Source organism: Scophthalmus maximus, chromosome 20 (assembly GCF_022379125.1).
Source record: "Scophthalmus maximus strain ysfricsl-2021 chromosome 20, ASM2237912v1, whole genome shotgun sequence".
In the NCBI taxonomy this organism is placed as follows: domain Eukaryota; kingdom Metazoa; phylum Chordata; class Actinopteri; order Pleuronectiformes; family Scophthalmidae; genus Scophthalmus; species Scophthalmus maximus.
Window position 1 is genome coordinate 1,154,556 of NC_061534.1, and position 17,520 is coordinate 1,172,075.

At 45.0% G+C, this 17,520-nt stretch overlaps 1 protein-coding gene across 2 annotated transcripts in view; it reads left to right on the plus strand.

Annotated features, from left to right (window-relative positions):
- The first annotated feature begins 3,781 nt into the window (after nt 1–3,781).
- dcc (DCC netrin 1 receptor) overlaps nt 3,782–17,520 on the plus strand; it is a 155,402-nt gene continuing 141,663 nt past the window's right edge. For both annotated transcript variants that reach the window (XM_035608910.2, XM_035608911.2), the window contains exon 1: nt 3,782–4,396. In XM_035608910.2, the coding sequence (XP_035464803.1) occupies nt 4,243–4,396 (154 nt within the window). In that variant the 5' untranslated portion in view covers nt 3,782–4,242. The remainder of the gene's footprint in view (nt 4,397–17,520) is intronic.

Genomic DNA, 17,520 nt, shown 5'->3' on the forward strand with positions numbered 1-17,520 from the left:
TTTTGGTGTTTGTTTTTCCTGACCGAGCTGCATCACCGACCGACATAATACGAGTGTGAGTGTGTGTGTGTGTGTGTGTGTGTGTCTCTATCAGGTTGCCACCACAGACCACTGAACACTCTGGTCACACACACAAACACACTGGCCTTTAATTTCCCGTCTGACATTAATATCCGCCCATAGATGAACACACACACACACACACACACACACACTCTGGGCTTTTCATTGTCTTCTGTGCCGTTTGATCTGAGCAGCTGATCTTTGTGATGAAAGCACAGAAACAGAAATATTCTGTAACATTTCACACACACACACACACACACACACACACACACACACACTCACACACACACACACACACACACACACACAGCTGCGGTCGACTCACGGGGATAAATGCAGGTGTTATTGGCCACAATAGCTTTGAAGTGAAGAAGCCGTGAAATGAACAGCGATAAATTATGAATCAGTGAAAATATTGATGAGATGAGTTTTTTCCTCCAGACGACGAGGGGAAGGGTTCCAGGTGAAGACAGATTCAGAGGACACATCAGTGGTGTCGTCTTCTTATTGTCTCCTAATGGACGTGTTAGGATCAAGAAGTCAGTATAAGACAAGGTCTCACACACACACACACACACACACGCAAAGACAATGCTACCATGTTGCGTCTGCTGTGACCTCACAGTCTATAGTTAGTAATTAGTCTATAGTAGTGTGTGTGTGTGTGTGTGTGTGTGTGTGTGTGTGTGTGTGTGTTATCAGCCGATCAGACTTGCAAAGCAGAAACACACATGCAGAATGTGTTTGCGTTTGTGTTGCTCTGGTTTGCGACATGTCTGTTTCTTAATGTATGTGTGTGTGTGTGTGTGTGTGTGTGTGTGTGTTTAAAGGTAAAAGTAAAAAGTTGTGCATCAGAAAGTTTAGAAAGTCTTCTTCCATCTTGTGCTGGTGACGTCATTCGTAGCCAGAGACTGAGACGTGGTGATGGAGGTCTCGATGATAGACGAGCTGTCAATCACACATCTACATGTCCCATCTGCTAACATGGAGGGGGCGGGGCTTATGACCTATACTGCAGCCAGACACCAGGGGGCGATCGTGACGATTTGTCTTCACTTTTTGAAAAGCCTGTCGTCATGTCGTCCATCTTTATTTACAGTTTCATATTTACACACGTCTTAGACCTGGTGTCGATCTATAATCATAAAGGTACATATGATTTTAATCTGTGTATTTTTCTTTGTATTTTTTCCATCAAACGTCTCAAGGACCCGACTCCACAAGGACAAAACCAGAAGTAAAAGCTCGGACTCTGACTCCAGATCATGTGGCAGCAGCGAATAAGAAGATTTGGATGTTGAGCCCAGAGGGAGGGATGAAGAGCGTAACAAGCAAATATGATTTATTAACACTGTGATGCACAGAGCAACAGCAGAGTTTACAGTGCTACAATAAAACTATAGGTCAACACCGGAGACTGTGGGTGTCGCTACAAACTTCACTACGTGTATAATCGCTGCAATAAGATTATAATATATTCATTATTGTAATATATTTATCATTAGGAACACAGGATACTGAGAGATGAAAACCACAGAGACTCCGACTGTGACGAAGATCACGATGTAATAATATGAAGAGATGTTTTGATTTATCTGTTAATAGTGTTTTTGAAACGACGCAGCTGCAGTACAGTGGAAACTATACAAATCAAGAAATACTCATTCTACATCATCTTACAGTATATAAATTATAATCGTACTCTATAATCATCAGAGAAACCGGATGCAGACGGATGAACACATTCATGTTTTCTGTCATAAACCATGATTTATTAATGTCTTTTATTAATGATGAAACAGTTGGTTGATGAGCATAGATATGAAAACATCTATTTTACAGAAGAAACGATATCGGAAAGTTTAACTTAAATTCTATATATTTGTTTTAACTTGTTAATAATAAAGTTTCTTGTTAAACTGTAAAAGATCAACCCTCATTTGTATATATTTTTTCACTTGGGTTTGATATTAACATCTTAGGAATCATTGCGAAATCTTAAAAAATTAGAATAAAGATACTAATAATGATATATTTTTTTCTTTCGTTGGTGGAAATGAGCTTCGTACTGTAAGCGACCGATCAGTTAGACACGAGGAGGAGTCACAGGTACAGTAAATATAATAACGGGTTTTATTTAATAAGCAAATTAAACATTTTACAGATAAAGTTCTGGGCTCGTTAACGAGGTCAACCGAATAGAAGTGAACTTACCGTACTAACGCAACATACAACTGACCTTCCAAAGGAAAAATCAAAAAGGGGACCAGGTTTAGACACGGGGGAAATTCAACAACCAAACATTACGAATTAAACTACAAAGAATAATCAAAACTAAAATCCATCAATAAAGGAGGTTAACCTATTTAAACATGAATCAAAACAAAAATGCTTAATATCATGTAAATCAAGAAACAACAAACATGTTCAACAAAGAATGAAGCTCCTCCCCCATGACGTGGCGAGGGGTGGTAGGGTCCAATTGGGCCCCTCCCCTATAAAACAGCTCTCGCTCCAGGTGTCGCCCTTTTGTCTGCAGCTGACAAACAAGGAACCAACTCGGGCACATGGTGAGCTCCGAGAAAGAAACGGTTAGAAAGAAACTGACTGTACAAAGAGAAAATGAGGGGAAGGGGTTTTTCAATTCATTTAATATTTTGGGAATAAAGTCGAAATGTTGAGATTAAAGTCGAATTGTTGAGATTAAAGTTGAAATGTTGAGATTAAAGTTGAAATGTTGAGATTAAAGTTGAAATGTTGAGATTAAAGTTGAAATGTTGAGATTAAAGTTGAAATAGCCCTAAACGTCCGTGTTGTGGTTCCAGCTCAGCTAGTTGCCACACATCCATGTTAACTAGCGTTAGCAAAGCTAAGCTAGACATCGGTAGCTGCACGCCTCTCAAAATTCAGTAACGGTTGTTTGCTTATTTGAACGTTATCGTGCCCGGTCACGCGTCGACCCGTTGTCCCGCATCGCTTCTTCTAGATTCAGCCTGTCAATAAATAATAATATCACAACTTCTCCAACTTGGTTAGCAGCTAGCATTAGCTTAGCTAAAACTGGCTAACAAAACACCAACATCCGGGTGTTTGCTGCTGCTGGAAAGTGCTTCCGGGTCACAGTCTCCAACTTCGACTTTATTCTCCAAAATGCAAATTCTTTCTCTCATATTTCTTAAATATTCTTCCGTAGAAACAAATCCCACGTGTCCTGCAAACAATTTTTGTACTTAACTTAATGTTTGAAACAAAAAGCACCTGATGTGTCCAAGAAATTATACGAATCAACTTAAAGTCAAAAGAAAAAGAAGAGCGAGTGCAAGAGGTCACCACTCAGTGAGATGACTGTGTGGCCATCACACATACAAATCTTATTAACCAAATCTAAAATAATATCTTTCATTCAGTGTGGACCATTTATTCACATGTATCAGTGAGGTGTAAAAGTTCCCGGTGTGACCAGAGGGGGCAGGCGAGTTCAGCTCATCTCTCCTCCTGCTCCATCTCCATCTCCATCTCCGGGCTTTACCTCCAGCCTCTTTAGATCAGTGAGCCCCATGCTATGGCAAGGTCTCTCTCTCTCTCTCTCTCTCTCTCTCTCTCTCTCTCTCTCTCTCTCTCTCTCTCTCTCTCTCTCTCTCTCTCTCTCTCTCTCTCTCTGTCCCACAGCTGTATAGACCCAGAGAGAGAGCCCCCCCCCCCTCCTCTCCTCTCCTCTCCATCCGTCCTCGCCGGCAGACGGAGCAGACCTCCGGGAAGGCAGCGTGGATTCTCCTCCTCCTCCTCGCCGCCGTGTGATGGAGACTGAGGCTCCACAGTCACTGGAACTTCTGTCTCGTCTGTGAACTGGAGGAAGATAAACCGCGCGCGTCTGTTTCTGGGTTTTTTCCTCTTTTTCTGGTTCTTTTTCTCTTCATTCTTGTCTTGTCGGGGGAGAGCGACCGGGGATCAGGGCTCTGTTTTTGGGGAGAGGAGAGGCTGTTTCACCCCTCTCTCCTCCTCCTCCTCCTCCTGACTCACCGGCCCGTTGGCTAATTGACAGTTGGATCTTCTTCTTTCTTCCTTTTCTAATTAAACCCAGACAGCACAGAGGGTTTGCGGCGGCTGTGTGCGCGTCCCTGTGGGGGTTTCTCTCGGGCGCACCGGAGCAGGGGGGCAGGGGGGCAGGGGGGCAGCATGGAGCTGGTGTCGCTTGGATGTAGGATCGCTGGAGGCTGGGAGGAGGTCCTGGTGCTGAGGAGGAGGAGGAGGAGGAGGAGGACCGGAGGACTCCACCTGCTGCTGCCGGTGATGCTCTGCTGGCTGCTGGCGGCGCACAGCGCTGCGCACGGTGAGTGGAAATACATGGTGCCCCATCCTGCAGAGTGTGTGTGTGTGTGTGTGTGTGTGACACACATTGGTTGAACCTCCAGCTGCTGCAGGATCCTGGTCTGTGACCTGGTTCTGGTCTGGCCCGGTCCGGTTTCTCTGGGTGTGCGTGTGTGTGTGTGTGTGTGTGTGTGTGTGTGTGTGTGTGTGTGTGTGTGTGGTTGTCATGCAGAACAGACTGGGTCTGTGAGGCTCAATGGATTCCACCGGTTTTACCTTCACACTCACTCAGACATGATGAATTCTCTGTGGCTGCTGAGGTTCTGGCTGCAGGTCTCTCTCTCTCCGCCTCACACCAGTTGGATTTGGGTCTTTTCGTGGCCCTTTGATGGATTTCACTGTCTCATCGTGTCGGGTTTTCTCTGGGTTTAATTGATTTCTCCCGAGCTGATGATGGTGTATCTCTCGTGGTCCTGCAGCTGTTTTCTCAGAATCATGGTTCTTATTCGGGTTTAACCCTCCAGGTCAGACTGTGTGTGTGTGTCTCATTCTTCACCAGGTTCCTGCTGCTTTGTCTGAGGATTTTTTTGTGAAATCTCTGCAGGATTTAGTTGCTCTTTCACAGCCAGTTTCTCTAGGATGGGGCTTTTTTTTTTACTGGAGCTGATCCGGTCCAGGATGCAGCAGTTTGACCAGGTTCAGATGGGTTCAGATGGGTTTGACCAGGTTCAGATGGGTTTGACCAGGTTCAGATGGGTTCAGATGGGTTTGACCGGGTTCAGATGGGTTTGACCAGGTTCAGATGGGTTCAGATGGTTTTGACTGGGCTTCAGTGGCTCGGATCGTGTGTTTGCTGCTGCATCAGCAGACACAGGTAGACGGTTCACAAGGAAACAAGATGGAGCAGATGGAGAAAAACTACCAGGAACAAAAGGGAGTGGAGGTTGTGTGAAGAGTCCAGGGTCTGATTACTGGAGGAGACGGAGGGGGCCGGTCCCGGGGGCCCCACAGGGCCCAGGATCAGTGGGAACAGGTGTGTGTGGGCGGGGCCAACAGGTGAGTGAGAGGCAGGAGAAGGTGTGAGGATCGTCTGGTGGGTGTGACGGGAGGAAACCAGGAGCAGATTGTGAAAATAGTTGTTGCTGCTTCGATCGTGTTAAACCCCCAAATCATATGAGCCAAAAAAATTAGAAAGTTAAGAACAAAATATTATAAACAACTTGAAACAAACTCCTCCCAGACTCAACTGAAACCACATTTAAATCCACAACATCCAGATCTTTGTTTCGTCTCAAGGTCCATAAAGTTTTTCCCTGGGATAATGTTGAAAGCTTCAGAATTGACCTTTAGCATTTGTACCATTAACACCAGGTTCTAATGTCTTCACTTGGTTTTTACAGACCAGAAGGAACGGACGTCTGTCGTCGTGGTTACCATATTTAACCGTATCAAGCTCATGGAGCATTTACAGTGTGGTTACATTTAGGCTTCTATGAAAAAGATTATGATCGGGGTCAGAGTGAGTACTTTCATTGAGGTCAGAGGATCTTTGTCGTCAGTTAAAAGAATGTTATTTGGTCTGAGGTCTTTTAATATTGTGTCCGTCCACGTTGTTTGTCCCAGAGCTTCCGTTTCAGAATCATCAGCTGTTTTCTTTTCTGTCCTTCCTGGTGTTTTGGTTCCTGAACAAACGGATCTGCTGGACTCGCTCCGCCTCTCGCTGCGAGTCTCCTGCTGTCAATAAATTATGTCCAAGCACTTCAATTAAGCTAATTGGTGCTGGGAGAGCAGAGACACACACACACACACACACACACACACACACACACACACACACACACAGCGCGCGCAGCAGGTCGACTGTTAAATCCTCTGTTGAATATTTTACTCAGACTGAGCCTTTAACTGTGCATCATTGAACACAACACCGCTCTTCCTCACTCCTCCTCTTCCTCCTCCCTCTCATTCATGAAACCTTCATCCAGCAGGTCAGGTGCTGCTCTCCATCACACGTATGTTCAGTTGTTCGGACCAAAGAGCCAAAATCTGTGTCGGCTTTCATTCCTCGACTCGAACGTCTCCACGGCTGTTGGTTTGGTTTAATTTGTTTGTGACGCCGCTGAGCAAACACCAAACCATCACGAGTGTTGGACGCTAACGTAGCTTGTTAGCTGTGTTGCTCCATCCTCCTCTTTCGTGTTCAACCCGTCTGCAGGGGTGGAGCTGCTGTCACTGTCAACTCCTTGACTACAGTAGGAATGAAGATCCTGCTCATTGTATATCTGCTTTTATATATATCCTCACTATCTATTATCACAGTTCACAATGATACGGAAACGTTTTACAAAACTCTAACTTGGGTGTGTTGCACCGTTACCTCATTGTAGAGCTGTGTGCGGCGCTCTTTGCCCTGCCGCTGCTCTCTCACCCTCTCTCTCTCTCACACATAAACACTCTGACCGTCTGGAGAAAACCCGCTCGCGTCTGTGGCTTAAAACGTCCACAAAGTTTACACCGTCCTCTGCCGGCGGACTTCAGCAGAAACCCGCTACATGCAGCTTCAACGCGTCTGCTCCAGATTTTTTGTTTCCTTTCCATTTTTTCGTAGTCGCTTATCCTGTTGCACTTAACACTTAAAATGGGACACGGATCTTTCAAACATCTTGTTTTTGGGTTTAATTTCTAAGAACCCCATTTTTATTTTAAGGCTCACGATTATTTGTGTCATACCGCCTGTCACCAGCAGAGACGCTGTTTCAGGAATCGGGTCAACATGTTTGTTTTTACCACATACGACAGAGTGCGTCGGAGACAACAGATTGTTAGTTCTTTGTCTCGAACATTGGAGAGTTTCGTTTGAGTCACATCAGATTGATCCGATATCAATATCTCAAATAACTAGCAAATATCTCTCGTGGACGTCATCGTTGACGTGAATAGGGAAGAAGAAATCCTCCTCAGTCAGCTGAGAGATGTGGTACCTCCTCCTCCTCCTCCTCCTCCTCCTGTCCAAATGAAGATGGATGCAGCGTTTGGGGGGGAAATGAAACAGAGGTGTGTTCATCATCTTTGTTGTTGTTGTTTTTTGGGGTTTAGTTACTCGATTATTCCCAGCGAGCTTTAACCTCCATGAGTCATCGTTAAAGTTGGACAACAGACTGGTGAACCTGACGAGAGCAGAGCCGCTCGGAGCCCGGATTTGTCTTCGCTTCCAGTCGTGGATCCCCAGAGACGATATAAATATATATATATATATATATATATATATATATATATATATATATATATTTATTCATGAGTTGTGTTTACTCTCTCTCATCAACGTGACGTTTCACAATCCTCCTGCTTATCTCTTGTTTGTCGCCGTCGTCTCGCCTGGTTCTTCCCACGTCGCACATTTCACCAAATCCTCTGTCGGGTCAGAGAGACTCTGAGGATTATCAGCCTCAGTTTACAGTGCACTTTTTATTCCCTCTGTTGTCAGCCTCTCATCACCTGTGTGTGTGTGTGTGTGTGTGTGTGTGTGTGTGTGTGTGTGTGTGTGTTTGAACAATCCTGTACGAATCAGAACCGTGTTGGTATTACGACTGAGCAGATTTATCTTTGAACCTTTGTCTTTATCCGGAGGGAGATTTGTTCTCGCTGCCTGTCAGAAGTGTGTGTGTGTGTGTGTGTGTGTGTGTGTGTGTGTGTGTGTGTGTGTACATTCTGCCTACTTACCCTTTAGTCTGAATATTGTGTGTAAACCTTGTGCTTCATCCGTGTTTTTACTTTTCACATTATCATTTGTTCGTATTCGGGAGTTAATCTGGATTTTATATTCATCATTTGACTTCTCAGTTTCTACCTGTTGTACCGTCTGACAGCGTTCCCTCGACTTCCAGTGTCTTGTGTCGTGTGTCGTCATCACCTCGTGTTGAATATTAGATCACAAATCACGACGCCAGTCTGGTCTCATTGTGCAGCGTCAGGTTTGTGCACGTGTGTTCAGATCCGACCCGCGACCTCGCGCCCTTTTCTTCTTCTTTTGTTTTGCTCTTTGTCTCATCTCACCATCTCAACTCATCTTTTCTTCTCGTCTCGTCCCATTTTTCTTCATCTTCCCTGATTCTGATCTCATTTCTTCTCCTGTCCGGTCTCATTCATTTCATCTCTGTCACATCTCACGTCGTCTAATCTGATCTAATCTGATCTAATCTGATCTAATCTGATCTAATCTGATCTAATCTGATCTGATCTTCTTGACTCTTATCTTTTACGTCTCATCTCATTTTGTCCTTTTCTTCTTATGTTTATCCGTCCTTTGTTGTCTCGCCTCATCTCGTCTCATCTTATAAAGTCTGGCGCATTTCATCCAGCTTTTCGTTTTATCCTCAAGCTTGTTATGTCGGTTGTTTTTTCCGACCCTCTCTCGTCTCGTCTGGCGTTGCGTCGTCGTGTTGCACGTCGCGTCGTCTTCTCGACGTCCGTGGCCTCGCTGAGCGATTCCTCTCATGTTGAAAACCGACTTCCTGCTCTCGGACCTGCAGCCTTAACGCTCGTCCTGCAGAATCCATCCTTGTGATGGATCCATCGCTGCTTTAAAATGAGACTAATGAAATCTCCCCTGCTGATCAATAGGCCCCGGAGCAGCGGAGACTCCGCCCTTGTATTAGTGATAAGTTATCGATCGGCGTGACGAAGAGTCTGGTGATCACACGGAGATGACGGCTGCTGCTGGAAATGATTCCTAATCTTCTTCTTCTTCTTTTTTTTTTTTTTGCTGACATGGGGATATTGATTATGAGGCCGAAGAGCGATCGAGTCCAGCGGCACAGAAGCGTCGTCCCTCTCATCGGTCCGACCGCAGAATCAATGAGAGCGATCAGTTGTGTTGCAGAGCAGGAAGTGACGGACGATTGTCTCTCAGCCAAAAGATGAAACACATGAAATATTTGAACCATCTTTTTGTAACATGACGTTTTTATTCTCCTGTGATGATGGAATATCTTCACGTGCGTAATGACACAGATTAATAATGTCATAATCTTAAATTCAAGAAATAGAAAAACATAATTTCACGGGATTTGACGACGTTCATCTCGTCTTCTCCGACCTGCCTCACTTCCTGTTCTGGACATTGTCCTTTTCGCAGAGTTTCCTGGGACTGTGCTGCGGGGACAGACCGACGGAACAGAGGGGGATTATGGGTAACGGAGGATTTAAACGTTCCTTACTTTACTTCAACCTTCTTTAAGGTGATCAGCCGACAGCGGCGTCGGGACAAACAATGGAAGCAAGAGGAGCTGAATTTAATCAAGAATCGCATTAACGCTAAAAGCTCAGAGCAGTAAAAACCTTTTCATTAATAAGCAGAGCTGAATCACAACGTCTGAGACGATCCATTAGAGACACGGCAGCAGCTTTTAACACGGAGGAGATGTTAATATACGCCGACGTCCGTCCGCCCACTCATCCTCTGTTGATGGTTGTTTGTTTGAAGGAGGAAATACCTGCATATTTCATCAGACATCATGATTGGACTCGCTCGCGTTTCCCAATCAAGTTCAACTGAAGTCCAAATAATAAATCCATGTGAGCACAGTATAAAGTCAAATTATGGATTAAGACTGGTGGAGGAGGAGCTTCTGGAAACTCTCTGGGTCTCAGAACTTTGTGGACTTTGTGGTTTTTGTGGTCTGGATTCAGGAGGTCGTGGTCCTGGAGCTTGTTGATCACGACTTCGACTTGACTTGGAACTTGTTGGACTGGACTCGGGACGTAGAACATGATGGTCTTCACTTGGAACTTGTCGGGTTCTGACTTGTGACTTGTTGTTCTTGACTTGTGACTTGTTGTTCTTGACTTGTGACTTGTTGTTCTTGACTTGTGACTTGTTGTTCTTGACTTGTGACTTGTTGTTCTTGACTTGTGACTTGTTGTTCTTGACTTGTGACTTGGAGCTTGCTGGTCTCAACTCAGGACTTCCATCTCCTGACTTGTGACTTGTTGTTCTTGACTTGTGACTTGTTGTTCTTGACTTGTGACTTGTTGTTCTTGACTTGTGACTTGTTGTTCTTGACTTGTGACTTGTTGATTGGCCATTTGAGACCTGTCAGCCTTCACTTGCAACTTGACCAGTGAGTTTTGACTCAGGACTTGGAACTTGTTATTTGGCCATTTGATACTTGTTAACTCAGGACTTCCATGTCCTAATTTGTTGCTCTTGGTTTGGGACTTGACCACTCAGTTTTAACTTAACAATTTGAACCTGACTTTAACTCAAATTACCATTTGAAAATGGTTGGCTGTGATTTGGACACAGACACTTGGACGGCGTGTGAAGCTGCAGCGTGTTGTGGGCACTGATGAAGATGACTGTGTTCTCTCAGGTGGATTAATGAGTCGGACGAGTGAAAACAACGTGGTAGCTGCCGCTCAGCTCAGTAACTCCTGCAGTCGACACAAAGTCATTTGCTAATCTGAGAATATGATTCCACTCGGAAACACGTGGAGGTTTTGTGCCGCGTGTCAGTTCAGCGGAGCTTCATTTATCAGTCAGCGGTCGACCGGAGGAGAAACGCCGCTCGCACCCTGTTGAAATATCAACACAACAGAATTCCCGCTGTTCACCTCAAACTGTTGTAGCCTGTAGGTACATTCATTATTCACACGCGCTCACTGTCTTGTTTCGGCTTTCAATCGATATCTCCGACTTTGAATTCAGTGGAAGTTTGACTTCGTTCTGCTGCAGGTGAATGAAGATCAGCGGCAGGTCTGTGTGTTTCACTCGCTCTCTCTCTCTGTGGTTCGTTCGTTGGACAACTCACAGACATTTAAACCAGTTATTAGAAATAACAGAAAACAGGATGAGGAGAATTTTCCCAGCTGACATTTCCTTTTGTCTGGATCGAGGCTCTCGGGGGCAGAAGGTGTTTGAGTCTGTAACTGTAGCATCAGTGATTTGTGATTGTGCTCTTTGGTTTTCTTTGTGTCGGACTGATGAACTGTGCAGACGGTTTTCAGAACAGAACAGAACAGGAGGATATAAAATATTGCGGCTGCAGCCAATGAAGATTTTCTGTATTTGTTTAAATACTCTAGTCTATGAAGTTCAATTGTGATGATGTGTTCGTGTGCTATGATCCGTTTTCAGATCGGCCTCTTGTTGGTCAGTCCCAAGTTGTTGCATTTTGAAACTGGATAACTTTCCTCCCACATGAACATAGTGGCCAAACTAATAACTGGCAGAGTTAGATATGAGATTATATACGAAGTCGCTGCAAGTAGCCTGGAACTTCACGTTGGTCGACGCCAATGACGCAAAAATTCGGAACGCAAAAATTTTGTGACGCGACAATTTGTGACGAAAAAATAATTAATGAGAAAATTCTAGACGCAAAAATTTGTGTTGCAAAATTTCCCTTGATGTGAAAAGGGAAATTTTAATGCTATTTTTTTGAAAAAAAACATTAGACAGTCAATAATTACAGATGCTGCTTGTGTCAGTCCAGAGCGAGACGCTGTGATTCATGTTGGTTCATGTTGGTTCATGTGGATTCATGTTGGTTCATGTGGGTTCATGTTGGTTCATGTGGATTCATGTTGGTTCATGTGGATTCATGTGGATTCATGTGGATTCATGTTGGTTCATGTTGGTTCATGTGGATTCATGTGGGTTCATGTTGGTTCATGTTGGTTCATGTGGATTCATGTGGATTCATGTTGCCAGGCAGCTTTGATTGTAAATGAACAAAAAATAGAAAATAACATTTTCAGTCGTGATGAATTTTTAAACCAGAAACCGAGAAATGTTTTTTCCAAACTGGATTTGTTTCATTTCAGCCTGAAAACCTCGGTGAGCGTTTTAATTAAGTCTCTGGATCTTTTTCCGTCTCTGCATTAAAAGAAAAAAGAAAATATAGAAATTGGTCTGTGAGTAATTTACAGGAAGATAATTTTCCTCAGGTGGAGACGTCAGTTTCACTGATGTCTCGTGGCCTCGCACGTCTATTTTAACATCCGCTGCTCTTCTCTGACACGCTGATGCATTATTCATGTGGAAGGAGCGACTTCACCTGCAGGAGGAGCAACACGTCTTCCTCGCCTTCCAATCACCCTCATTAAAACCACCGCAGGCTCCTACAGGCGCCGCCGCCGCCGCCCCTGTTGTTGTTGTTGTTGTTGTTGTTGTTGTTGTGGTGTTGCGTTTTTTTTAATAGAAATGCTGCTTTAAAAGGTGCAGCACAACTGAAAAGGTTTTTTTTTAGCAGAGGAGTGCAGTTTTCACGCCTCTGGATGAAAACAGTTTGTATTCTGAACCACACACACACACACACACACACACACACACACACACACACACACACACACACACACACACACACACACACACACACACACACACACACACACACACACACACACACGTCGTATCGGAGTCACCCTCAACTTCAGAGTTGAAAGTCTGACAGAGAAAGAGATAAACTCCAGACCTGTGGTCCAACGGGCCCGGACAGGCAGCGTCCTGGTCCTGCAGGTTGGATCCCAGCGGGTCGGGGTTCCATAAAACACCACAGCGGTGGAGTTTGTGCACGAGGCAATTACATTATGTAAATGTCCCCGACAAAGAGACGTGCTGAAGGTTTCCCTCCGTCCGGGCTGTTCTACACGGTTTGGACCTCAACCTTTTAGTTGCGATGAAGAGAACACGACAGTAAAGAATATAAGAGTCGGAGTCAGCAGGTTGAGTTTGTGCCTCGTCGAGGACGTCGGCGCCAGAAAGAAATGATCACGACAACGTCAGCGTTGGAATCTACTGAAATCCCTGTCATTCAAAATGGCCGTTCCCTAATTCTCATTCTGCCGGCGTCCCGCTGTGCTGCGAACAAACGGGACGATCCAGCCGCCGCCCGAGGTCTGGAGACGACAAACGGAAGTCGGGCCACTGGATTCCCCAACAAGGTCCAGGACGGCCCTTCAACCGGACGAGATGAACTGCCTCAACTGCAGTTTCCTCTCATGAATATTCCCGTGGCGAGGCGTCGTGCGAGGGAAGGAGCACCAGGAACCAGCGGACCCTCCTCTCCTCCCCACGCCACCACCAGCAGCATCTCACCGGCCCCTCTTACATCAGGGCAGCCCGGATGAAGCCGGAGAGGTGTCACCTTGGAAACCCTGTGACCGGATGTTGTTCATTTACAAGTTTGGAAAGTTACAAACAAGCTGAACGTGAGAACCAATCTCATAACCTGCCGTCATTTTTTCATCAATTAACTGTCAGATTTGCCCTAGTTCTGGATAACTGCATATGAATATGCTTGTGTGGACGCCTCAGGATGAACACACGCCAGATCCAAAGTAAAAATAGTTTTGTTTCAGTCGCTTCACTGAAGCTCTGAACCGGGAGGTTTGTTTCTTTCTTCGTCCTCCCCCCGAGAGATAAAGGTCACGAGTACAGTTGTCATGAAATCATCGCTGTCAGTCCACTCAACCACTGTCAATCTTCATCACGACCCAGGGTGTGTCACCCCGAGAGGTCGTGACCTTCAGGGGAACCGGTCGCTGCGCTGAAAAAAGAAACAACCCGGAACGTCGTCACTGACCTGGAAAACATTCACATTTCAGTTTGTTTCAACAGAACCAACTTCAGAGGAACGTCACATCGGCTTAACCAGCGACACTGAACACACACACACACACACACACACACACACACACACACACACACACACACACACACACACACACACACACACACACACACACACACACACACACAGTCAGAGTCGTGTGGCCCGCAGCCTCGTCTGTAGGTTTCTGGTCATGATGTTAATTCGCCGGCGGCCACGTCAGACTGCATCAGCGGCAGGAGGCGATGTGGCCGCTGCTGCTGGGGGACGACGACGACGTGCTGATGACATCACAGGATGAGTCACTAATATCACTGGTGGTATGATTGTTCTGACTGCTGCGGTTTTTAAATAAGCAGAAAGTCCAAACTTTGCCATTTGACGTTGACGGACTTGTAGAAATCAGCCGGTGAATAATGACTCTTCACCTCTGGCAAAGGAAATCTTAATTTAATCTGCACCTTCCAGACATTTCAGCCACATCTCAGAAGTGACAATCATTGGAAAATGTGATAGAAAAAGTAAAACTATAATTTGAAAATAACTAAAAATCAAGACCAATAAAACGAGCAATACAAAATAAATGTACCTTGAAAATACAGTAAACAAGCAAATATACTTTCATAAGTTTCACAGTTGACAGCTCCTGACATGGCCACTGTTTGATTGACAGCTGGTGTCGTCCAATCGCTGCAGCTCCCAGGTGTAAGTGGGCGTGCCGTGTCCTGGAGCTCTGTCAGGCCACACCCCCCTGCTCCTCCAAATATGGTCACTTCTGGTTTTCACAAAAAACAAAGATGGCGCTGGACAAAAATGCCAAACTGGAGGTTTCAAATCGGCAGCTCGCGAACGCTTTGTCCCCTGACAGACGTGGGCTCCTCCCCCTCCTCAAATTCCTTGTGTTTTTGAAACGTGGATTAGTTTAATCTCTCGTTCACATTCAACAAACTGGGTCATTTAATTTTACAACCAGACTTCAACTCACATTCATTAACTTATTGTTTTCCGGCTCTCGTCCTCAGAAACCTGCCAGTGAACCGAGGAATGTTTTATAATGTTAAAAAAAACCTGAATAACTCTGAAGAGTTGTTTTTACCGTCTTATTAAAAACATGTCGAATCAGCTGCAGCAGCAAATGAAACCTCTGAAAGTTTAGTGTTAAAAGTTCCAAAGAAACCTCTTGAGAGAATGCGTCGGGTGTCGCGCTCCTGATTGATCGGAGCGTCCGAGGACTGAGGCCTCGTGTCCTCCCACTCTGACGCCTGATTGGCTGCGGTCCAGACTCGTTGCTTTCACCCAGCAGCTGCTTTCATGTCTCTGCTCCGGGGGACGGGAGACGTTCGCAGCAGGCGACACAGAAAACTGCCAAAGCTGATTTCTGCCTTCGAGTATTAATTATTGAGACGGTTCCTGCCAGTCATCTGTCTTCTGTCATCTGTCATCTGTCGGCGTGACGACGGGCGAGTGTCGGAACACGAACGGTCTGGAAATCCGTCCAGATCTTCGTTCCGCGGCGAGATGCCTCAACAAGTGCTGATTGGATTTCCTACATGGTGACAAAGTGAAGTGTGGATGTGAGTCACCACCCGAGAAGCAGCAAAGTGACTTTAGTTCTAACGCCTGAACAGTTTTTATACTTTTATACTAAAACTTTCTTACTGTCCCGAGTTCGATTCCTCGAAACCTGTGAAGTGGTCAACCGGTTCTGACTTGACGAAAGCCTCTTACTCGTGATCGCTTGTTATGTTGTAATGAAGGTGTTCTCATCCAGCGGTTCTGTCTGTTTAGGAAAACCTCTTTCCACATTTTGAAATTTACCCAAAAGCCCAAATGTCCCAGTTTTCCAGCAGCACTCAAACGCAGCGGACGTTTATGAACCGTTTTTGTATCAAAAGTCACATTTCTTCTTTATCTTTCCTCATTTCTTCTGTTTGGTTCATTAAATGTCGACCGTGTTTCCCCCAAAACCTCAACATGATGTTTTGTTTTCGTCCTCAGAACATGTTCACATTTAAGAAGCTGAAATCAGAGAAGTTAGACCTTTGTTTTCCTCATAAAAACTACTTGAACCGATTCATCGATTATCAAAAGTGTTTATGAGAATAGAGCCTGAAAGCAGCTCGCTCCCTCCGGTCTCCGGTCGTCGTGGTGGATTGATGCAAATGAGGTCAGCTGCTGCCTCTTTGTCCACGGTGCGTCTGGTGTGTGTGTGTGTGTGTGTGTGTGTGTGTGTGTGTGTGTGTGTGTGTGTGTGTGTGTGTGTGTGTGTGTGTGTGTGTGTGTGTGTGTGTGTGTGTGTGTGTGTGTGTGTGTGTGTGTGTGTGTGTCTCACGGGCATCAGCTGTACGTCAGGCGGCCCGATGCCGCAGCCGCACATTTAATCAGAGAAAAGACAATTGTGTTGGTGTCGGCCTGGAAACGGTCGCTACACACACGGATGTGGAAGACTCGTTTCCTCTGATGCTCTGGAGTTTGATGTGAAGCAGCCGCAGAGTGAATCAGTCAATCGCACGTCGACAACAAGTTGGAGATTTTAGAAATGATTAGAGAAGAAGAAGAAGAAGAAGAGGAAGAAGAAGAAGAAGAGGAAGAGGAAGAAGAAGAGGAAGAGGAAGAAGAAGAAGAAGAGGAAGAGGAGTGTTTTATCTTGTAGTGTCTTTGTCCTCATTCACACTGATACATATATGTATGAGCTGCGTCGTTTACATGATCTTTACATTATTGTAAATGGATAACTTTGACTTTAATGATTTATTTAACACTGCAGGTCACACACACACACACACACACACACACACACACACACACTGGAGGCTCAGTGTGTTTAACTACAGCAGACGTTAATGACTCGCTTACATGTGGATTCTATACTGAGAAGAAAGAACAGGTTTTATATATTAATATATATATATATTATATATGCAATGGAAACGTTTGCATCCACGTGATGGTTTCAGACAGAACAAGGTTTTTCTCAGCAGCGTCAGTCATTAATGCTTAAAATATGAATAGAAAGATTTTAAAACACCAGAAAAGAAAAACAAGTTAAAAAATAAAAAAATTATTAAAAGACAAAAGTGTCTGAAGTACAGTACGTAACCATGGTGGTACAAAGAAGACAAATGCTTCTGTTACCATAGTAACTGATCAAGTACACCTGAGGATGAGAAAAAACTCATGACGCAAAACATCCAGTTCATTGTGTCCAGAGGAGTGTGTGTGTGTGTGTGTGTGTGTGTGTGTGTGTGTGTGTGTGTGTGTGTGTGTGTGTGTGTGTGTGTGTGTGTGTGTGTGTGTGTGTGTGTGTGTGTGTGTGTGTGTGTGTGTGTGTGTGTGTGTGTGTGTGTGTGTGTGTGTGTGTGTGTGTGTGTGTGTGTGTGTGTGTGTGTGACAGATGGGGCAGTGAGTGTTGATTGTCATGGAGATGAGGGCAAACCCTTTAAGTGCACGCACACACACACACACACACACACACACACACTTACTTAGTGACTTCATACAGTGCTGTTAGTCACACACACTCAGGGGGTCGTGG